General features: G+C 37.0%; 5 protein-coding genes across 9 annotated transcripts; 2 read left to right on the top strand and 3 right to left on the bottom strand.

The window, feature by feature from the left end:
• Positions 1–1,628: 1,628 nt before the first annotated feature.
• LOC106368891 (protein NRT1/ PTR FAMILY 2.9-like) lies at positions 1,629–4,268 on the top strand. Its single transcript, XM_013808960.3, has 4 exons — positions 1,629–1,870; positions 2,271–2,488; positions 2,585–3,144; positions 3,219–4,268. Exons 1-4 carry the CDS (start codon positions 1,771–1,773, stop codon positions 4,117–4,119), a joined length of 1,779 nt encoding a protein of 592 aa, XP_013664414.1. The 5' UTR covers positions 1,629–1,770; the 3' UTR covers positions 4,120–4,268.
• A 19-nt stretch (positions 4,269–4,287) lies between these two features.
• LOC106368892 (calcium-dependent protein kinase 10-like) lies at positions 4,288–6,693 on the bottom strand. Its single transcript, NM_001315976.1, is given in 7 exon segments — positions 4,288–4,461; positions 4,547–4,777; positions 4,863–5,030; positions 5,119–5,234; positions 5,307–5,459; positions 5,544–5,687; positions 6,048–6,693. Coding segments are annotated over 7 exon segments (1,632 nt in total).
• A 2,162-nt stretch (positions 6,694–8,855) lies between these two features.
• Positions 8,856–14,552, bottom strand: LOC106368893 (zinc finger protein BRUTUS-like At1g18910). Its single transcript, XM_013808962.3, has 12 exons — positions 14,067–14,552; positions 13,565–13,783; positions 13,272–13,466; positions 12,832–13,181; positions 12,486–12,708; positions 10,746–12,394; positions 10,398–10,619; positions 10,181–10,315; positions 9,506–9,740; positions 9,363–9,422; positions 9,193–9,264; positions 8,856–9,099 (listed from the first exon to the last, which is right to left on the bottom strand). The coding sequence occupies exons 1-12, from the start codon at positions 14,349–14,351 to the stop codon at positions 8,998–9,000; spliced, it is 3,747 nt and encodes a 1,248-aa protein (XP_013664416.1). The 5' UTR covers positions 14,352–14,552; the 3' UTR covers positions 8,856–8,997.
• A 1,311-nt stretch (positions 14,553–15,863) lies between these two features.
• LOC106363761 (DDT domain-containing protein DDR4) lies at positions 15,864–20,276 on the top strand. 5 transcript variants are annotated; one of them, XM_048765134.1, is made up of 12 exons: positions 15,869–16,661; positions 16,776–16,886; positions 17,352–17,438; positions 17,543–17,580; positions 17,658–17,739; positions 17,833–17,939; positions 18,023–18,179; positions 18,268–18,360; positions 18,491–18,614; positions 18,708–18,750; positions 18,864–19,061; positions 19,133–20,276. In XM_048765134.1, exons 1-12 carry the CDS (start codon positions 16,236–16,238, stop codon positions 19,917–19,919), a joined length of 2,253 nt encoding a protein of 750 aa, XP_048621091.1. In that variant the 5' UTR covers positions 15,869–16,235; the 3' UTR covers positions 19,920–20,276. The 5 variants fall into 5 exon arrangements, with proteins under 5 accessions (XP_048621089.1, XP_048621091.1, XP_048621092.1 ...); XM_048765135.1 differs by having other exon boundaries at positions 15,870–16,661; positions 18,864–19,049; XM_022708825.2 differs by having other exon boundaries at positions 15,870–16,661; positions 18,864–19,049; positions 19,127–20,276.
• A 2,036-nt stretch (positions 20,277–22,312) lies between these two features.
• Positions 22,313–23,179, bottom strand: LOC106365285 (germin-like protein subfamily T member 2). The gene has a single exon (XM_013804735.3). The coding sequence runs from the start codon at positions 23,147–23,149 to the stop codon at positions 22,478–22,480; it is 672 nt and encodes a 223-aa protein (XP_013660189.2). The 5' UTR covers positions 23,150–23,179; the 3' UTR covers positions 22,313–22,477.
• Between the last annotated feature and the right edge of the window lie 253 nt (positions 23,180–23,432).

Here is a 23,432-nt window from a genome sequence, read left to right as displayed (position 1 = left end):
GAAAAGAAAAAGTAACGTTAACTAGGAGATTCCCTTTTCATAATTTGACAAATTTCAAAGTAGAAAATAAATGTTGTCAGCTTTATTGAATTCAAGTAAAAACCAAACGACAACAAATATTTCTTTAGTGTTACTCCTACTTACATATATAACAAGCCTCTCAATTCATTGTCACCTGTAGCCTGTAGGTTTCTCATTTAACTTTTTTTAGTAATACATGTTATGAAAAGTTATTGATAATTTCGTTATCCATGTTACAGATAAAAAGAATGAATTGATTGCTACTTAATGTTTTAAAAAATGAGTTGAGAATATAACACAAGCAAAACAAATATTAGCCATGATAACTAGGTCTGCCCAATATGGTAAAACCGAACCGAACCGAAATAGACAATATGGTGTGGTTTTGGTATATACCATATAAACCGAATGGATATGATTTTATAAAAACCGTAGGATTTGGATATGGTTTGGTTTATAACCGATTAAACCGAATAAACCGAACAAAACCGAACAAAAGTAGAAACATGTAAATATGTACATATTTTATAACGTCACATGAAAATCTATTTGTTATATAAGTTATTCTTTCGTTAATAATTATTACCATATTTTTTTATAGTAATAAAGAATCTTAATTTGAAAAACACTTAAAATATAATTAAATAACAATTCATCGCACCTGAGGCTTCTTATTTTCTTAGTTTTCTTCTTTTAATCATTTTGCTTTCTTTTAGCATTGATTAAATTGAAGTGAAGTTTATAAATTTGATGGATAATAACTAGAACACAATTCTTCACAATTTTTTTCTTATTTATAAACGAACAGAGTTTCACTCGAAGAAGCATGACTTTGATGAACACTAAATATGGAAGAGTGGAAAAACTTTTATTTCATACTTTTCTTTTGTTTTTTATTTTTATTTTCAAAATTTTGAGCTTTGATTTTAATTATAGATTTGATTATTTCATCTGAAGGTATAAGCGTTTTTATTTTTTTTTGTTCTTTTATTTGAAAATATAATATTTTTTTAATAAATGACTGTGATGACAATATGACTCTGAAATTTATATAATATGATCCCAAACTAAATAATTATGTTTTGGTATAAAACCGAATAAACCGAAAACCGACGGTATATCAACCGAACCGAACCGAAGTAAATATGGATTTAGAATGGTAGTTATATTTTACTAACCGAAACACCGAAAAACCAAAAAAACCTAACCGAAACCGAACCGATATCCGGATTGAACACCATAACAAATAAATTAATAAGATATCCAAACTGTAATCGTTTTCCTTTTGATAAAAATGAAATGTGCGTTTGTTGAACCAACTCCGGGCCTGCTTTTGATAAAGTTGGGTCTTTTCCAGTCCAATTAATATCTAATCAAACTTTGATTAATATAAGAGTAAATGGATTTATAAATTTAATAAAACTATTATTTTAATAAAATTTTAATTAGTTGACTGAACTTTATTTCTTAAAAAGAAATTAAGTTATTTACAAATTGCCAAGTGCCGTCATATGTTTTAAAGAGTATCTCATAATATTTAAAATGAGATATTTTCTTAATCTCTCTTTTTTCTTTTATTATTTAGATACTATAGAATTGCTTTAATATCCCATTAAATGTTCGGTTCTTAATAGTGAAGTGCTTCACACTTCTCACTAATATATACATACGCGCACACACACAAACACATTACACGTATTTGCTGAGAGTAAGAGCAGAGGAGAGAGAGAGAGAGAGAAACTGAGAGCCATGGAGGTTGAGAAGGCAGAGAAGAACATTACAGGGGAAGATGATGATGATGACTCTAAGCTCATCTACAGAGGATGGAAAGTCATGCCCTTCATCATTGGTACGAAGTGATCAACATTATTTTTTTTTCTAATATAAAAATTCTGATCCTGAAACAAACAAGACACCTAACAAAGTCCACTGTTATCTCTACGAACTTAAGAACCAATAAATTCAGGAGTTGGTTTTTATCTTATTAAAAAAGGTTCAGCTCCTCTAATGAATCTGTTTCTTAAGTGTAACGTTTTGATCTTGAAACGAACAAGAACCAGTGGCGAAACCAGTGTAAACAAAGGGTTGCATGTGCACCCACTATTCTTTTTTCAATTTTTGTTATTTTGTTAGTTAAAATAAAATAAAATTATTAAAAAAGCTATTTTTACTTATACCCATAAAAAGTTTCATCTAGATTCGTTCCTGATAAGCAGAGTAGCTTAATGTTCTGTTTCTTAACTTGTCAGGAAATGAGACATTTGAGAAACTTGGAATAGTTGGGAGCTCATCGAATCTCGTCATCTACTTGACAACAGTTTTCAACATGAAGAGCATCACAGCGGCGACCGTCGTCAATATCTACGGTGGTACAAGCAACTTCGGCACCATAGTCGCCGCTTTCCTCTGTGACTCTTACTTTGGCCGTTACAAAACCCTATCCTTCGCCATGATCGCTTGCTTCCTCGTATGATTCATCACACAAGCTTTTTAAAAACTCACTGATCTTACTGTTTGTGTCAAAAACCGAAAGTATGTATCTCTTGTTTTGTTTGATCCAAAGGGTTCGGTGGCGATGGATCTAACGGCTGTGATTAACCAGCTGCATCCAGCTAAATGCGGTAAGGAGATAGGAAGCGTGTGCAAGGGGCCATCTATCGGACAGATTATGTTTCTCGCCGGAGCAATGGTTTTGCTGGTGATCGGAGCCGGTGGGATCAGGCCTTGTAATCTTCCTTTTGGTGCTGATCAGTTCAACCCTAAGACGAAAGAAGGCAAACGAGGGGTTGATAGTTTCTTTAATTGGTATTTCTTCACCTTCACGTTTGCTCAGATGGTGTCGTTAACGCTCATCGTCTATGTTCAGTCAAACGTGAGTTGGAGCATTGGTTTAGCCATCCCAGCTATTCTAATGCTACTTGGTTGTATCATCTTCTTTGCTGGCTCTAAGCTCTATGTCAAGGTTAAAGCCAGTGGCAGTCCCATTCATAGCATCACACGAGTCATCGTTGTCGCGGTCAAGAAAAGAAGACTAAAGCTCATTGGTTCGTCTTCTGAGGGGCTTTACAACTACATAGCGAAAGACTTCAAGAACTCAAAGTTGAGCCATACAAATCAGTTTAGGTACTGGTAACCAATCATGTCTTCTCTCTTGTGTAGCAAGTAATAAACATTTTAGGGTTTTCTTTTATTTGCAGGTTTCTTGACAAAGCGGCAATCCAAACACCAGACGATAAACTGAACATAGATGGATCTCCGGCAGATATATGGAAGCTATGTAGTGTGCAGCAAGTGGAGGAAGTGAAATGCGTGATCCGGGTGCTACCAGTTTGGCTCTCCGCCGCCTTATTCTACCTAGCTTACATTCAACAAACAACCTACACAATCTTTCAGTCTCTTCAATCCGATAGACGCCTCGGTTCAGGAAGCTTCCAGATACCAGCCGGGTCTTACATGGTCTTCTTGATGCTTGGAATGACGATATTCATACCTATCTACGACCGCGTCCTTGTACCTTTCCTTAGGAAGTATACAGGCAGGGACGGCGGTATCACACAGCTCCAGAGAGTTGGAGCAGGATTGTCTCTATGCATCACAAGTATGTTGGTCTCCGCAGCTGTAGAGCAACACAGAAGAACGGTAGCTCTCACAAGACCGACGCTAGGCGTTGCACCGAGAAAAGGCGCAATCTCTTCGATGTCCGGTATGTGGCTGATACCTCAGCTAGTGCTAATGGGTATAGGAGACGCCTTAGCTGGAGTTGGCCAAATGGAGTTTTACTACAAACAGTTTCCAGAGAACATGAGAAGTTTTGCTGGCTCTTTGTACTACTGCGGAATTGGACTGGCGAGTTACCTCAGCAGCTTCCTGTTATCCGCAGTGCACAACATCACGGAGGGATCATCGGCCGGGAACTGGCTCCCGGAGGATCTAAACAAGGGGAGGCTGGAGTATTTCTACTACTTTGTAGCTGGTATGATGACTCTAAACTTCGCCTATTTCTTGTTAGTCTCACATTGGTACCGTTACAAAGATGTTGTGGCCAAGGAGAATGACATGGACAAGTCATCTAATGAGGTTGATAAGGTTTCAGTGTAAGAAAGATCTTGTACTTACGCCTCTTTGGGTTTAGGATTTAATAAAGATGCAACATTAAAACAAAACATTACATACAAATACAACCCAAAATGATTATATATAAGGACCATAGCTTCTGTAAAGTCCTCATCTCTCAAAGAACAAGCAGGGAAAAAAAAACAAATTAAATCAAACAGGGACAGATTGTCCAGTGAGAGCATCATGGAGATGCAATGAACCATCTTTCATCAAGTTAATGCTTAAGCTTTTGAACCTCTCTCTTGAGTATTGTCTCGACGCCTTTCTCCAATCGGTTCCTGCTTTCATCATCGTCACAAACTCATCATAGTTTATACGCCCATCCTGCCAAAAACAAACATCCCCACTCAGAAACAGAGCGATATAAGCTTAACTATTAGGCCTTATGGAAGATTGTTTTAGACAGAACCTTGTCAGAATCAACTTCACGCATGATGTCGTTTAGAACACTGACATCAGGTTCGCCCAACTCGTCAGTTAAAGCTTCCCGTAGCTCATCAAGTTCGATGTATGTACTTCCATCTTTGTCAAAGAACATGAAAGCTAGTTTGAAAAGCTCGTCGTTCTCTATCTTCTGCAAGTGAATGATCACAGCTACAAACTCTCCGTAGTCCAGAAACCCATTCCCATCAACATCAGCCTGCGCGTTCAAAGCCATACGGATTTAAGCGAAGAACGCGGTTTTGGTCTTTTATAAGAGAAGGGGTAGTAATGAGGAAAGTTACCACTTCCATCAACATTTTGATCTCTGGTTCACCAAGCTGTGAGCCAACCTTCTGAAGTCCAGCTTTGAGCTCCAGGTAAGTTATTCTACCATCGTTGTCTTCATCCATCAGTGAGAACATGTCCTTGATCACTTCAACCTCTTGAATAGACAAGTGCTCAGCTATTACCTGGAAGCATCATATAGAGATGATAATGATCAAAACCAATTAAAGAGACCAGACAATTGATAGTGTCTAAAAGGCAAAAAACACATACACGAAGAACTTTCTTTTTGAATCTATTCATCATAGAGAACTGCTTCAATCTTGATCTGACTATATCCCCCAATGGAACATTTGGAGCTTTCTTCGCATTCTGTACCCAAGGGTGAGCTGAGAGGTGAAAAGGTATTAGAATCACTTCGACCAAATCAAGGCACCAAAGAGCATAAAAAAGCACTTCACCTAACACTTGCTGAGCAGTTAAACGCTTAGTGGGATCAGGATTCAACATCTGCCTGACAAGGCTCTTGGCGCTCTCTGATATCTGAGGCCAAGGGTCTCTCTTAAAGTCAATAACTCCCCGCAAGATCGCAAGAGCAACACCTTGTTCCGTCTCTGTCAACAGAAACCACAAACTCAGCCTCTGACAAATCACACAAACTTTTGTATATCAAAAAAGAGAAAACCAGAAAAGCTAACCAGCCCAAAAGGGAGGAACACCACAGAGCAAGATGTAGATGATAACTCCAGCACTCCAAACATCAACCTCTGGTCCATAATCTCTCTTCAACACCTCAGGAGCCATGTAATATGGACTTCCTACAATCTCCTTAAACTTTTCTCCTGCAATAAAGAAATAAACTTTACACCACTAAAAATCCGCTTAGGCGCAAAGCAGTACTATATTTCTTAGATTCGAATTTATAATTAAATCGTTTAAACCCATTCTAAATCAGTTTAAATCGATCTAAAATAGTCTAAATCTATTAAATTAAATAATAATATTAATACAAATCCATAAATTTGTCTTCTGATCAGTATTTTATTTCGATAATTCATCAAAATGATTTTAAAATTAAATCCAAAAACTAAAGTATCTTATATAAATGTAAACAATCAACAATCAGGCTTAAGCCGATGGCTAATTTCTCGAACATTGACACTTAATCATACGCAAAGAGTTACCAAAGATGGAAACTTTACCAGGTTTGAAGAACACAGACAACCCAAAATCAATAGCCTTCAACGCAGAGTTCTCCTTCTTGTTAGCAAACAAAAAGTTCTCAGGCTTCAAATCACGATGCACAACTCCATTCACATGACACATCATCACAACCTCAGCGATCGTCCTCGCAACTCCCGCAGCCGCACGCTCCGTGTAATGCCCCCTCGCGACGATCCTGTCGAAAAGCTCGCCGCCTTCGCAGAGCTCCATGACCAGATGCACGCTCTCGCCGTCCTCGTAAGTCGCCCTGAGCTTCACGACGTTGGGGTGGTCGGGGAGTGTGGACATGATCGAGACCTCGCGGCGGACGTCCTCGACGTCGACGGCGGTGCGGAGCTTCCGCTTGGAGATCGATTTGCAGGCCAGGGCTTCGCGGGACTCGCGGTCGGTGCAGAGGTAGGTGATCCCGAACTCGCCGCGGCCTAGCTCTCGGCCGAGGATGTACTTGTCGGTGATCTTGGTCTGGTGGCTCGTGGGGATTACCGCGTCCTTGGGGGCGCGGGTTCGAGCGGGGGATCTGATGAAATCGGAGGTGAATGGGTTTAATTTCCGGTTTTGGTTGGTTTTCTTCGGTTTCGATTCTTCGGGGTTAGGAGGTCTCACACAGACGTTACAGTTACCCATGGCTGAGTGAACAACTCAGCGGAAGGAGAAGCTAATTGAAAAAAAAAAGTTATTTCTTTGATTATAATCGACGGCGGAGATGACGGTGGTGGTGTTTTCCGGCGAGAGAGAAAACGCGGGTTCAGGTTGAGAAAAGTCGGGTCTTTCGAAATTTTCGAGTTTTGATGAATGGGGAAAGGGAATAAAATAAGCAAACTTTGATTTGCTTTTATAAAATATAGAAAATGCATTTAATATATAGACGTGTAACCTGTGATTTTTTGTTTCTTTTTCTACCATTTCACCATCTTCTTAATTATTTCTTCTAGATGGGATTTTAGTCCAGGTTTGTGACTCATATAATTAAGAAACTCTTTTTTATTTTTTTAGTAGTTACATAAAGTGAAAATAAAAGACACAGTCATTGTATTTTAAATACTTTTATTAAACCATTATGATTTAAATATTTCAACTAACTAGTCAAATATAAATTGAAAAATCATTTTGTATTATTTCGAAGTTAGTAGTATTAATTTGTATTTGATTATTTTGGCAGTACATAAACTTTCGTGTGCATAAACTAGACCTATATATCCCCTCATAATTATAACCTATATTCTAGACAAGATGAAATTGCCGACAAGAAAAAAAGATAGAAAAAATTAGGTGAATAGATTTTGTCAATTATGAGGAATATTTATTACGTTGTATAAAAATAGAAGAAAATTTTAAACAGAAAAAATCGATCGAAGATTCCTTTGATGGAAGTCAACATAAAAAAACAATAAAACTCGTTTTCTTTACGAGTCTTCTTTATGAGTTCAGTTGTCAATTTCAAACTCGTTTTCTTTTTGTTGGGTTTACATTACCTTGATCTACACTACCATGTGATGCCATACAATACACTCCCTAACAATGAAAGTGGTCAGGGTAAAAGCAATAATATTAAAAAAATTGTTACTTTTTTAAAATAACATTTAATTAATAAATTCAATCAATTATAAAAAATAATATTATTTGATTGGATATACTATATTTAATAAATGTAAAACTTACCAAAATATGTGAAAATTATCTACATTTTGAAACAAAGTTTTTTTTCTAAAGCTACTTAAAATAATATGAAACTGAGAGAGTATTAATATATTTACATATTCTTATAGAAGACTACACACAGTATATATTTTCTATTAAAAATAGAAACAGTACAAAACATTTACATTTTGCTCCTCCCATATACCATTTTTGATCAGAAATTTTTGAAGAATTGCTCCTCCTGCACCATTTCTAATCCGTACTTATATTTTAAGAATTTGTTTGCACCTTGTTGATGATGTTCTTTGATAACTTGATTAAAGGTTTATATTTTATAAGGGAAGTGAAAACTTGATTTCATGTCAACTATAATTTAAGTGCTTTTGTTTAAATGGGCAGCATGTGGGTGGATTAAGTATGTAGACGTTGAGATGTTTTAAATTAAGCTATATGGTTTCAGAGATAGGATTTTTATATGATTTTCTGACATATTAATGTGGTAGGTCAGAAAGAAGCGGTTTCAATTTATTGCGCAACCAGACCTTTCACCACCCTATCTATGAACCTACTGAAAAATTCACTGAGACTATTATTCATTCAGTTCTCTCAAAATGTTATCGTCTCTAACAACTTGTTAGTATTTGTACAACATATACTTGAAAGTAAACCCAGTATATATATGATAGCCTCAAATCTTGATTTCTAAGGAATATGATGGACTTGCATATCATCGTCAACTTTAAAGATGGCATAGATTACAAACAGAATTAAAGGGAAAAAAAATCTTTCTTTGTTGAAGAAAATGATTATGTTCGGGAATTGGGGTGATGGCTTCAATTCAAATGCTTTTGCTGCATGTTTGTTACCCCATCTTACTTGTCAAAAAAAATGTTTGTTACCCCATCTTTTTGCATGCAACTTATTAACAGTCCCAAAAGCATGTTTCTATAGGCCATACTTAGTTTAGTTGTATACTAAACACTATATGGAAAATTCAATTATATTCTACTTTGAAATTTACAATCCTTATACTATAATTCTTAACATAAAAATATCTATTGTACAACCCCCTAAATTATCGATTCTTGCAATAAATAATCCTTATACTATAATTCATATTATCGATTCTTGCAATAATATATATGATATTAAGTGAGAACTACAACCCCTCTAAATTTATTAACCGTATGTCGAATATTATTTTTCATACAAAATCAAATGCTTTCAAAACGAAAGAAAAATGTTTAGACTTGCTCATTTACAACGGAAAAACAAAGGATATTGGACGAGTTAGAGAAGTCTGGTGTTGTATGAGGCACAACAAGAGCACTTGTGATAGAGCCAATGGTAAGGAGCATTTCCCTTTCTCCCACAGTCATTACATAGTATTACCTGCAACCAACCATCCTTATGTTTAAACCTAGAAAATGAATTAATGATACTTTGTATGTACATAAAATATCGAGAGAGAAGACATAGAGGAACCTGAGTTTGGTTTAAGTATTCATCCGGCATTTTTTGTTCTGCAAGCAGTGCATCTAACATTCTAAAGTATACCTGCGTGAGACAATTCTTTCATTAATGAATCACCTCACTGTTTGAGAATTTGTCTCAATAAAGGGTCAGAGGAATTAAAAAGAACATTATGAACTAACCTTCATATCCCCTAGTGACTTGCTGCAAATAGGGCATGTGTAATGTGAACATGTGTACTCCTACAACCATAGACAGAGCACACACAAATAAATATTCTTAGCATAGTTTCATAAATTGTCATAAAACATAAGAATTTAAGCACCTGAAAGCATGCTGAGTGCATCACATGACCACATGGAAGAGCCTTTGCCGGAGAATTCGAGGTAAAAATATACTCATGACAAATCGGACAATTATCTTCTAAGCACTTTTCTCTGCATACATGTTCTACTAAGGTCCGTGACATACAAGCATTGCATTTCATGCAATGGAAATATTCAATGCCCAATCCTTTTCCTAACCGGCAGAGATTGCAATATGGACAATGATAGATTTCTCTGCAAGAAAAACCTTCAATCGTCAAAAACTATCAATATCATGTCTAGTTTCGACCAAAGAACATAAATAAACTGCGTGTAACAACATTTTTTTTTAATGTAGAGGTTCTGAATCTGCAAGTATGTACGATATGCCACAACGTTAGTTCAAACTTTAACATACAATAGGGACAATAATATAATTCTCTACAAAGAATAAATGCTTTAAGATGGACAACTTTTTCAACATGAAAAATCACTAGCCTTAACCTTACTTTACATCATACATTTTAGTCCAAAACAACAAGAAAAATTAACTAAAAAGATGAGCAGTGAGTGAGAGAGAAAGCTATCCAGTTTCAGATATTTTCCAATGAAACTTTTATTTGGTTTAACTAATATTTTGAAAATAGGATACGTTAAGCATCCAAATAGAGATGCTCAAGTAGGATAAATGTTACCTTTCATCGTCAAATAGTTTGCAGATTTTGCAGTAATATTTTCCCATTGAAGAATTGCATGAAATATTTGAGCACCTCGCGCCTATTGGCTGAATAATCATGCACTTCACACACATCATTGTTGTGATTTGTTTCCTACACAAAAATTATAAAAATTAAAATATGGATGAGACTGATATTTTGTACATGAAAATGGAAGCAATAAACATGTGACTACCTATCCACTGAGTGATCAACCTCTTCATCATGGCACCGTATACATGTGAAAAGCTTGTTGCAACAAGGAGCAAGAAGCTTGCAATTCCTCTTGTAGTGTTTGCAACCAAAGATCCCCTTTTGAGGATCTCTATAAGATGGATGTTGACCAGGAACTACTTCCATATTGTTTGAGATACTGGATGGTTCAAGATTATGTATCCGTTGTGTGGCAATCCAACGGCTGAAAAAGTATACGAACTAGGGTAAGTCACAACAAAGAAAAATATTGATTAGACTAAACAAAGTCCTCGTCTACTTTGAACAGTTATAACATGACTTACAAAAAAAAAATTGGATGTAGGGTTACCTCATCAAGAAGTTCTGCATGATATATGATTTCTTCTGAGGATCCAAAGAAGAGTCACGAGAAATTCTTCTAACTGTAGCCTCCACATCCTCCTGACTCATTGATAAGAGGCACTCATATTTATTGGCTTGATCAGATTGGCTTGATGTTCTAGGCATTTGGTAGGCTTGAGTTTCTTCTTTATACATCTTTTCATCAACTCTTGTACATACCTTCTTACTCTCTGAGTTTTCTTTATGAATCTCCTCTTTGTTGCCAACTCCTTCCTTGTTATCAGGAGAAACCTTCACAAGTGGCTTACTCATGCTATCCTTTAAACTTGTCTCTAAAACTTCCATAGGTTTGCTGCAAGTGCTTCCTCTTTCCTCATCAGCAGCTTCCTCAAATAGATATTTCCAGACAATATCTAGTGGATCTGAATCCTCAGATGGAACTGTTTTTGTTTCCCCTATTTCTTCTCCAACAACATTACTATTGTACCATTCCTTTAGCCATTCAGCAAACATTGTTTTCCTTGTGGCTTGACGCCACAAAGACATCACAGCCTGTTGCTCCTCAGGGACCAAAGATTCCATTAACCATGGAATAATATCTTGCAATATTTCTCCACTCATTCTTCCAAGCATGGATGCTATGATCTTCTCTTGTTCTTCAATAGTGAAGCAGTTTCTAAACAAAGACCATAGCTCGGTTTCTTCGCGGTGGAGATGCTCAGACAATAGCTTATGAATGGATTTACATACATCTTGGAGGCTCAAACATAAATTCTCATACTTCTCCACTGCATTTGAGTTGATAGATAACAACAACATGTTGAGTTCAGCCATCTCATTCAAAAGGAATGATACTTTATTGAGACGTCCAAGTTCAAGTTCGTGATCAATACTGTATGACTGACTAATGTTTTGTAGTTTGCCCTTTGCCTCCAGGGCTGGAAACGCAATCTCATCCTCTGCATCCGAATGTATCTGATACAAGAACTTTATGAGATGAAACCGTTGATGAAACTCTCCAAGGAAGCTACTGTCTGATGCCAGTCGTGCTGAACCGCGTACAAGATAGTCTATATCCTTCTGCATTGCCTTGTGGAACAAGAAAAGCAGATCAATCGGTTTCCAGTCCATAGTTAAGTGATCGCCAATGTTGTCACCAGGAAGCTGTTGAAGAGGCTTGAGGTTTCCTGGGATAAGCATTTGATGGTTCATTGCACTCGAGTAAGGTGTCTCATTCATGTAACCAGGAGGTAGATCCATTGGCTGGAACCATGTTGACGACTTATGTTTGTTCCCAAGCAAAGAAGGATCAGATCCATTGTATATAGATCCAGAAGCTTCTTCAGTGTGTTCCTCTTCAGAGGGACATCTCGGTTTGAACATAAAGGACAGCTCATCCCAGAAACTTTCAACTGATGTTTTGCCTGAATAACCAAAACGAAACCATTGCAACAAGAGGTGTGAAAAAAGTTTATTGGGAAAAGAATCTTCCCAGCTTAGGAAGTGAATAATTGATTGAGATTCATCTTCTGACAACTGAGCAGAAAACCACATTATGACACACTTGAGCAATCCAAGAGGCAGGACATGAAGGCTCATGTATAGAAGCTGCCTCTGCATATCAATGTTGCAATTCTTGCTGATGATGGAGAATACCTGGACAGCAACGAGTTTAATACTTTGGATGTCAAATGGAAACTAAATCAAAATTGACCAGTAGTCTCTTCAATATATGTAAACAGTTTACCTCAGCTTCCTCTAGAGAAAACTGTTTTGATACTGTCAGTATAAGGGATTTCAGTTTATCCTGAAGAGTTATGACAAAGTCTTCACTCCCTGTTCTAGTTTCAAGGTGTAGCCACCTCTTGAAGTTTTCCACATGGCCATCTATGGTGAATTGTTTTGAAGCAGAAGAGTGTTGACCCACCATTTCTTCAAACACTGGGTAAAAGAACTTCGTAAATGCATTGCTGCATTTAACAAGACATGTCCAAGAAACTACATACCATAAAAAAAAAGAGGAGGAAAAGGAAACAAGACATGTCCAAGAAACAACATACCATAAAAAATCAAAGTCTCCAAAATATTATTACCCATAAAAGATGAGGACATCAGCAAGGAAGTTTACCCGAACCACGAGCACATTGAGGTCCAATGAAAGGCTCGGAAATTTCAACTGGCTTAATCCTTTTTGAATGTCTAGCAAATCTCTTTTTATTGCATTATGCAGAAGTTGAATACCATGAAGCAGAGTGTGTTCTGCATTTGGACTAGAGAATGACGTTTTACTCCACTGCCAAAAACGTTGAAACAGCCCATTTGATGAATCTGCCTGATGAGATGAGTTATTCATATTTTCAGAATGTACTTCTTTCATGATCTTTGTCAGAGCCGCAAAAGAAGAAGATTGACTATCATCATCAATTAGCCAAGAGTTTATGACCTTCAGAAAATAATTTAAATCTTGTTACACTTGCAAGAAAATGAAGGAAAAAATGAGTCACATCTCAGCATACATATAGAGAGAATGTACCAGTTGCAAGGAGAGTTCCTTTGGGACAACTTGTTTAACGCAGTTCTCAACTTCAGATCTCTCCATGGGAGAGAGTAAAGATGTCATCCATGGGAAAATTTCTTCAAGCACCATCACCGGAACACTACACATGAATTGCCACACTAATGATGCTTGTTCTTCACTTGAGAAGTTCTCAATTAACAAAGGAAACACCTGCATGTTTTAAGATAAGCAAAAATAAGAAGAAAGATGATTTCTAAAATTATATTGCAAAAGACAATTAAATTGTGTGACAAGCAAAACCTATATACCTGCCGTTCTTCTTTAAGCATATGATGACATATGGATGACTGAATGGTGCCAATACATAGTATAACTTCACGAAGAACATCTGCAGTGTCCCCTCTTTCTTCTTCAAGAACATGTAGCCAGTGGAAAATTGAAGTGAAAAGATCTTCTGTGGAATCATGTTCAAGCGAGTAATTAAAAGCAATGTTTTTCACACGTGTGTCTAGCGCTGAAAAGATGACCTGCCAGTAAACAAACGTTACATAAGTGATTGTTGTGTGATAAAACTCTATGTACTACTCGTTGACTTTTTAGCTTTGAGATGGTTTAACTTTTCATTTTGCTGATTCTGATCAAAGAAAAGCAGAGATTATATGCATAACCAGCCAAAATTATATGAGATGATGATGAGGATAATGATTATTTATACTCTTTGATAACATGAATCATTACTCATTAGAACCCAAAACGCTTTTTTTGCTAGGTTCTTGAAGCAGCTTTAAAAACCTGGAGAGATGTACTAACCTCATCTTCAGCTGCAGAATGGTACTTATAAACAAGCTTCAGGTAATCAAACTTACGGCGGAGCTCCACCGCTAGATAGGAACCGGTCTTGACCCTATCACCAGCGAGACGGTGGAGCTCTGCCAGCTGTGCACGGAAAGCCTTGTGGAAGTAAACGAACAAGAGAATAGGAGAATCAGACAACCGAGCATTGACGACGGAAACCCCCGAAGAACTGGACGTAATATCCGGCGGTTTATTCTCCCGTCGGTTCTTGTCCGGCGGAAGTGGAACTCCGACTCCCATCCACCACCATGAACAGAAGAGGAGCGAGGAGACAGAAGAAGAAGGAAGCGCGTTGACGATAAGAGAAGGTAATATAAAGGCTCGATCATCGTCGTCTTCAAGCTCTCTCTCTCTCTCTCTTCTCTCAGATGTAGCTTGAGGATTAGTTAATTAATATTTAGGGGTTTAAGTGTTTTATTATATATGGAAGTGATGGAGACGTTAGAAAAATTGAACAACCAAGAAGGCTTTTATCATGATGATACTACTATGGCGGGATTATTTACTTGCCCCCATGTGACCAACTTATTATCTTATTGTCGTTTGCTATATTTTTTTCTCAATTCCAATTTTATGTCTTGATAAGAATTATTTTATCTTAAATGTTAAATATAAATCCTGAAAATTTGAGTCATTTCATTTTGCCAACATCGATAGGATATATCCACCAACCATTAGTCTATTGGTTCCAGTATTGTACACACAGGCACAGCGACATGGAACCCTTTTTTTAGCAACGGAGATGCATGGAACTAAAAATGATTAAATAATAAGACGAAAATCTTTCATGTTGACGTGGACAACTATGAACAGTTGAGTTATTATTACCGACAGAAACAAAACTGACGTTCATTGATTGTATGAGTCAGAGCGTCCTCTCCGTTAGCTGGTCCCATGCTTTTGTCTCCGTTCGTTAAAAAGCCGTTAATTAATCTCCCCCGTTCCGTATGCTCTCTCCGCACGTGCCATCATGTGGCAGCAGCGTGCAAAACAGCGAACCTAGAGTCTCCACGTGGCTCTACTCTATTCCCTTTATCATATTGGGCTTATAAATTGAGAAATCAGCCCTAAATTTAAATGGTCCAAAGCCCAATAGTGGATGCAAACAAAGAATAGATTTGTTCAAATTGAAAGAAAAAAACATTTGCCCCAAGAGGTAAACCCTTTTTCATCTTCTCCGGCCTAAACCACGGCGGATGATGGAAGAGGAGAATTTGAGAATGATGTAGATTGGCTATGACGGCGATCACGGTTCTTTCCTTTCTTTTTGGTAAGTTAGTTTAGTGTATATATGGAGTCTGGTTGTGTGACATAAATGAAGTATCAATGTAAGAACCAGTGTCGGGACTCGGGATATTAGTTAATATGCTTGGACCTAATCAAAAAGATCATTAATGATCATCCTTGACATTTAGAGATCCTTCGCTTCACATGTTTAGTTTAGTCATGTAGACTGGCAGTTGGCACGTTAATCACATACATACCGCATATAGTTGTATTTTTTTTTTTTTTTTTTTGCAACTGATTTACATATACTGTAGTTGTATTTTCTAAATCAAAATTTTGAGTTATTTAAGTAAATTAGTTAAAACAAGAGTTACTTTTAAACTTGAGTTCAATAAATTTGTTTTCTTTTACTAAACTACTATTCTCATCACTTTTATATCACTTACAAATTTTTCAAATTATGTTATACATAATTATTATTCACAATTTTTAAAGTTCTGATATGTTCATAGCATATACTTTTTGGTTTAATATAAAACGATAGATAAGAAAAAAATCGAGAGAGAGAGAGCCCTAGATCTGTTTACCCCCTATTTCTCCTCTGCTCTACTCTTCTGTGTTTCACTCGCTGAGTCGTTTTCTCTGATCACTGAGAGAGAGAGAGAGACCTTATTTGACAAATATCTCCTTTTTTTTTTTTTTTACCATCTTTTTATTCTCCTTCTTCTTCTCTCCAGACAAGAACCCCAAAACGACAACGTTTAACATCCAAACACCAGCAAGACGCTTTCGTACCTTCCTCTTCGTCCTCCTCTGTTTAACCGATTTAGATTTTTCCCTCACAACTCCCTAAAAAAAAAAAAAAAAAAAACCCTAATTTCAATCTCTACATCTCTGATGGGCTCCTCCTCCGATATCGTCCCTGACCGATCTTCCCCCGGGAACCACCGCTCCCCCGCCGACGACGCTTCTCCGGTTGCCGGTACCAAAATTCCGGCGGAGGATCCGACGACGCTGAGGAGAACGAGGCCTTCGCGAGCCTGCACTGTTAGGGCGCAGGAGCGGCTTCAGGAGCAGCAAGCGGCGGAGAGAAAGGTCAGGCCTTTGAAGAAGGAGTGTAAACGGAGGGAAGAAGAGGTTGATGATGATGATGCGGAGGAGGAGGAGGAAGATGAGAAAAATCAGCGGCAATGCGTTGGAGGAGGAAGTTCAGGCAAAAGCAAAATCGTTACCTTTCTTGTCCCGCCACCGGAGCCTTCGCAGATGCCGCGGTGGAATCTTAGGTCTACGTGGGAACTTGCTTCCGTACTCAACTTCTTGCATGTCAGCTCTCTCTCTCTCTCTCTTCTCTTCAATTGTTTGCTCTTATTAGCTGCCAATGATTAACTCACTCCCTTACTCCTAAGCGCTCCTCTTTTTTTTTCTTGTTCCTTGAAGGTTTTTAGACCGCTTTTGAAGATCAATGCGGAGTTTTCAGCTGAGGAGTTTGAGACGGCTTTGCTGAATCCTAACGATACTTTAAGTGACATTCATATTCCTCTCCTAAAGGTTGGTGCTTTGCCTATCCATTTCTTGTCTTCTTTAAGCTACTCGTGTCCTATTGATGCTTTCTTAAGTCTGCACTAACGTCAATGTACTTCCGAGAGTGTGCCTTATTGGGCTTGAACGGAGCTTCTTGTCATACCACCGTGCTTCTGGGTGCTCTTAGCTCTTATTAGTATAAGAAGTTAAGAACCTTTTTGTTAGCGTACTCTGTTAAAAGGCTTAGTTGTTAAATGTTTTTGGGTAGCTTCCCTATAGGCTTGTGCTACCCAGCTCAGTATCACTAATTTTCTCTGAAACGCTTTCTTGAGTCATTTTAGAGTTCCCTGATTGTATTCTTTGATCGTTGTCATGAATGATATCATGATTTTTAGTTCATGTGGATGATTTGGAATCTGGTATAATCTTTACTACTATGAATGTCCAAATTGCTTAGAAATTTACCAATTTTCTTTCATTTTTAATTTGCAGGCCATTCCTCCTGTAACTAGAACGGCCCTCACACGTGATACCTGGGTCACTGTCTTGTGCAGAAAAATTAGAGATTCCTGGCATTGGGTAATGAACTAATGATTGCTAAACATCTTTGATATGATATTACAAGTACATTTTTCAATTATTTTTATATCACGTTCTGACATGTCCATCACCTATTTGTTTAGGTCGCAGAAGGGGACCTTCCTATTATTGCCGCGCAAGGGTGAGTTGTTATCATTCTCTTAATCGCATGGGAATTGATTAGGAAGCATGTATGAGCTTCTCGTATTAATCTTGTAGGCGGGAGACCGAAGTGTACAAATCTCTTGATCCAGCCATTCGTGTGGTGATTTTGAAAGCTTTATGTGATATTCGTGTTGAGGTATTGTTGCTGCTCTATGCCAATCTGTTTGCAGTGAAAATGAACTTTCGTTATAACACTTGCAGTTTCATTTGGTTTTGTGAATTTTCACAGCAAGAGGATATCAGGAGCTACATTGACAATTCCCTTAAAACTGGTGTTCATGTGTCAGCTTTTCGCAAAAATCGCGTTGGGGGTGATTCACATGGAGTTAATTTTTGGTCTGTGGCAAATACAAAAGGACATGAATAGGACTCCCCTGTTTGCATATTTCTGATAGCATATGTTTGTTCTTTTTTTTAAGGTATGAGGATGATCCCTTTGTTGGTCACCGTTTATATCGGGAAATAAGGAAAGCAGAGGTGGTTAAGGTCAGAACGAAGGGTTCCAAGATTCTTCCTAACGTAACATATCAATGGGAAACTGTTGCCACCAATTTCGATGAATTCCAAGATGTTTCTGTAAGTCTCTACTACGAGCAATTTCGATGAAATAACTTTCTATGTTTTCACTGCTGATTGGAAAATGCTCTCTGTCTTTGTTTTGCAGGAGAAACTTAATTCAAGTAGTAGTAGAATTGAGATTTCTCTAGGGAAGAAGTTAACTAGAGATATGCTTCCTGAGATAGAAAAAGAACACAAGGTTCCAATTTGCTCTCTGTTTTTCCTTTTCATTTCTGTTTTCACTTTGGTAACGTTGCTACTGAACTCACATTTGGCGTAATAATTCTTATTTATTGCATCCTTTTATAATTTATTTTTTTCTGTGTCAGAGGAAAGAAAAATTGTTGAAAAAGCAACATAGACAGGCTCTTCTCCTTGATAACTATTTGGTTGTCGACGGTCTTGGTGTTGGCCGTTCTCTTCGTGACAGGAAGCCAGTTAGATACACTTTTGGTAAGGTTATAACCTTGTTGGGAATTCATGAATATCCCATCTTGATTTCTACTCGGCTGAAGGGCTTTTCTAATCGTTTAATATTTATTGCAGATGATTATGATAGGTCGATAAACGAAGCTATCAAGATAACAAAGTACGTCTTGAGTGTCGCTTTTATTGAAGCATCTCTGCTATTGTTTTCCTTTAACATGTTGTTTGGTGACTATTGCCTCTTACATTCCACTTGTTTTGAAAACACTATCTCAGGAAGAAAGATCCATCACCAGAAGAACCTTTCCTCCACAGAAGAGAATCAGCCAGGTTGGACGCTCTTGCGAATGGCAGTTCGACATGTTCAACCCACCCAGCTGAGCCTGTGAACGATACAGCATCTGCGGGATCTTCTGATTCTGATGGGTTCGATGAGCAGAGAGATGAATCCATGGACAGAAGGCAAGATACAGTGTATTATTTCTTTCCCCTTATAATTTTCTCACGCTAGATCTTTGCGAAATTTAATGTCCTGACAGTAACAGGCGCAGACAACGGCCCCAGCGGTATTCAGCGACGGACTTTGTTGAAACTGTTTCAGACAATGATGCAGGATTCGAAAGCGATGATGACATTGTTGGGGAAGCAGTTTATGATGAAGAGTATCTTAGGAAGCGTAAACGGAAGAAGCAATCTAGTGGTTCTGAGGGAGAGGAAGAGAACGGAGATGAAGAGTACAAATGGGATGAAGACAATGCTGAGTACGAGGAAGAGGAAGAAGAAGAAGAAGAAGATGAAGATTCTCTAAGTGGTAGCGAAGAAGATAGCGATGAACCCCGAAGAGGTAAGAAAATGCCACGGAGAGAAGCTAAGTCAAGATCAAGATCAAGGTCAAATGATTACCGGACAGGTCTGAGACGTAGTAAAAGAGCCACAAGAATCGATTACCAACAATATGAGTTCTCGGAATCAGACAAGGAAGCAACAGGAGCGGCTAAACGGAAACGATTGGTTGAGCCAGATGAACATTCCGATGAATCAGGGAATGGGAACTTCACAATGGGAAGTGAGGACTCGGAAGAAAAGGCAAATGACCATGAATCAGAATCTCCTGATGAAGAAGAGACTAGAGAAGTCAATGACAATGCAGAGAAAACAAATGGCACAGAGAATAATAATCAAGTGAACAAGTCAAACTGCACAGACCAAGAAGTTGAGGGTGCAGTAGGCAAAAGGCATTACCTCGATTTAAACGAGCTTGCTCCTGTATCTGGTTTTGATGATGGTCCAAGTACAGTTTTGAAGGATGATGATAAGACAGACAACTTATAATCAAAGACATAGAGACCGTCTTAAAGCTCCCTCTGTAAACAAGATATTTACGAGTTATTTCTGGCAGAAACCTCTTCAGTTGAACGGTAATCTGCATTCAAGCATATATGCCTTCTAGTTTTTAAGTTATCAGGCAAACACGGCTGATAAGTGAAGTGGAGAGGTCTCTCCTGTGTAGATTAGTTTAGTCATTTTGTTCTTACCCTGAAAAGGAAACAATGAAGAGGGTGAACCAGAGATTCCTACAAGCTGTTGGTTATGGAATTATTATTAGTGTACAATTAACTTTTGTATTTAACCATATGAACACGTTCAGGGTCTCTTAGATTTTGGTAAAACGATGCAGCTTTGAGACTTTTCTGAATGGCGTTATTATGGTCCATGGAGTAATCCTCTAAAAGATGTGAATCTCTTTTTAACGTTGTCCCATGTATACATTTGTGAGCTTAATCCCATGAAGTTACCATGGAATCCTTATAGCTACAGAAAATGAGTTGGTTCTTTGGATTTCTCAGCTATTTGGAGCGGCCTTTCCATTATTAGTATATCTTTCTTCTCCTCCTCAAACAACTATAAAAAGGAACTATATATAAGGTGAAACAATTGCTTCTTATAAATCTTTGGTTTTCGATTATTGCTACAAATTCAACTGATAAAGAATTCATAAACATACGTTAAACAGAAAACTTATAAATGGTTGAAGGAGAAGCTTTGAGATCGCCACATAAGTCTTTTAAAGGATCAGAATCATGAGAGAGACAGGATAAGGAACAGACAGAGTCAGGAGGAGAAATGAAGATCATTGAAGACTAGCCATGGATATTGAACATGATGAGTAGAGAAGATCTCTCTGTATATGTTTATAACAACGGCTAGTTTTGGTCTTCGGAAACAACTTACTGGCTTATTATATGGAACAAAATAAACTTTATATTATTTGGGTAAGAAACAGAACATGAAAACACTGTTCTTATGGTTCACGTTGAAGTTGCAACTTGACTCAAACCCAGAGCCGGGCTTGTGGGTATGATTTCGAAACATAGGGGTGGGCACTTTACCCGAAGCCGCACCCGAACCGAAATCCGAACCGAAGTAGCAAAATATCCGAACGGGTATTAAGTTAGAAGAGATTGGATATCCGAACCCGAACGGATAATATCCGAACCCGGATATTATCTGAACCCGAATGGATATCCGAAGATAACCAAACATATATATATTTACCCTTATATTTCTAGTTTACATCTCTCATTTTTAAAAAAATATTTATATTAATGCTACACATACTTTAAGATCATAAGTATATATATAATTATGGAGAAAATGATTTGATATTCATTTAAAATACATGTCAAACTTTTTGTTTAAAAATAATACCCAAATTAATATCTATTTGTTTTTGAAATATTGTCTCTAAACCTATTAATCATTCAGTCTATAAAAAATTAAAAAAAATCAGTTAAGTGAAATCTATATTTTAAATACAAGAAACTTAAAAACTGAAAATTTTAATTTTTTTTCTTTTAAAATCTACATATCTGAACCCGGCTCAAAATAACCGAACCCGAAGTACAGAAATACTCGAACGGGTTCTCTATCCCTATACCGAAATACCCGAAAATCCGAAATACCCGATCCGAAACATTTGAATGGGGCCCCCATTTGGTGGGGCCCCCTTTTAATTTTTTTTTTGTATATATAGATATATTTATATTATTAAATAGTGTTAAATATATTAAGTAAGAAATAGTTTATATAATATTAATGTATTTTATGTTATATAATATGTAAAATTTTAATAATATAATTAAAATAATTATATATTTATGTTAGTAAACTTCAAACTTTATATTTTAAAGAAATTTACATTAATTTTTATTAAAAATCACTAAAAATATCTTTAATTTAAATTAAAAGAAATTTTGAATAGGGCCCCCTCTAGGACCGGCTCTGCTCGAACCAATACTGAAAATTTAAATGCATTATTGAATACCATGCGTTGACAATGTAGCAGGGTTTGATGATTGAATTAGTTAGCTGTTAAGATTGTTTATTGTATAGTTGGTTTACGAAAGTAGTTAAATACCATATGTTGACAATATCTCTATGATTGTTAAGAGAGGCTTTTTAGTAATACTTTAATCAAGAACTAAACAACTTGCTAGAGAATGAGTTCTTCGAATCATTTTCAAAGGCGAAGTAGCAGCTCAAATCACAACCAAATGAAAATGTTCACAAGAAAGATTATAGTAATAGAGAAAAGAGAAATATAATCTTATTAATGTTTTTTTTGGTCAAGAAATCTTATATACTTATTAATATTTAGTTTCAATAATTATTATTACACACAAGTGTATACGATTATTTCAATAAAATATAATTGAGAAATATAATTACAGAAAACATAAATAAAAAATGTTATTAATGTTTTTGTTTTAATTTTTTTGGTCAAGAAATATTTTTCTTAACTATTATTACACATAAATGTACACCATTATTGCAATAAAATAGAATTGAAAAATATCATTTAATTCAGAAAACATAAAATCAAAAGACTCTCAAACAGCAAACTTGGACTTGAGATTGTTCACAGTTGCATCATCAGTCCTAAACGTTTTGGTCAAAACAGCGTTTGGAATCTCAGGCATAGAACCAAACAGAGTACTAGGCAGAACAGCCGATCCTGGAAGCTGGCTGTTAAAAGAAGTTATCAAACGTGCTTTCCCTTTACCAACGTTCCACTGGAAATGAACCAACCCTCTAGGGACAACAAACATCTCTCCAGCATGTATAACCTTCGAGAACAAAGTGTTGTTCGTAGTCAAGAACCCGACGAAAACAGAGCCTTCGATCACAACCCCTGCTTCTGTTGCACGAGGGTGCGAGTGAGGAGGGTTCACACCGCCTGGTGCGAACTCAACGTTGTTCATAGAGAGTCCTAAAGTGTTTAGGCCAGGAAAGGTTAGGACGTTGGCGGGGGCCACGGCTACGCCGTTCCGGTTTGAGGTGTTTAGAGGAATGCCTAAGCCGGAGAAGAAGAAGTCAGAAGCGGAGACTGATGACTTGCATGGGAAGCCATTGAGGGAAGGAGGAGCTTTGAGATCGCCGACGCAGAAGTCTTGTAAAGGGTCAGAGTCGGATGAGAGAGATGGGATTACGAGTAGGCAGAGAGTTAGAAGGAAGGAGATGGGGAGAGAAGTCATGGCTTTCAGAATGATGAAACAGAGCATCCACTGTTTTGTATATATATATATATAAGTGGTGTGTGTTTATGAAGAAAAAAAACTATTTTGACTTGTCCTCTTTTTAGTCTGTTACTCTGTTTTACTCAGTTTAGTTTATTAGATCATCATTAACCCCAGTCTCTTAATTGGGGTTCTTAAATTCGGCTAAAAAAGTTATTAACTTTTCTTAGATTTTAACTAAGAAAAGCTAAAAACCGTCTCTTAAATAAGAGATATAAGAACCGTCTCTTACCCAAAAAATGTTTTAAATAAAAACAAAAAAAAACAA

The sequence above is a fragment of the Brassica napus genome, chromosome C8 (assembly GCF_020379485.1).
Source record: "Brassica napus cultivar Da-Ae chromosome C8, Da-Ae, whole genome shotgun sequence".
Taxonomy (NCBI): domain Eukaryota; kingdom Viridiplantae; phylum Streptophyta; class Magnoliopsida; order Brassicales; family Brassicaceae; genus Brassica; species Brassica napus.
Note: the sequence above shows the minus strand (reverse complement) of the source record. Positions and strands in the feature narration are given on the sequence as shown.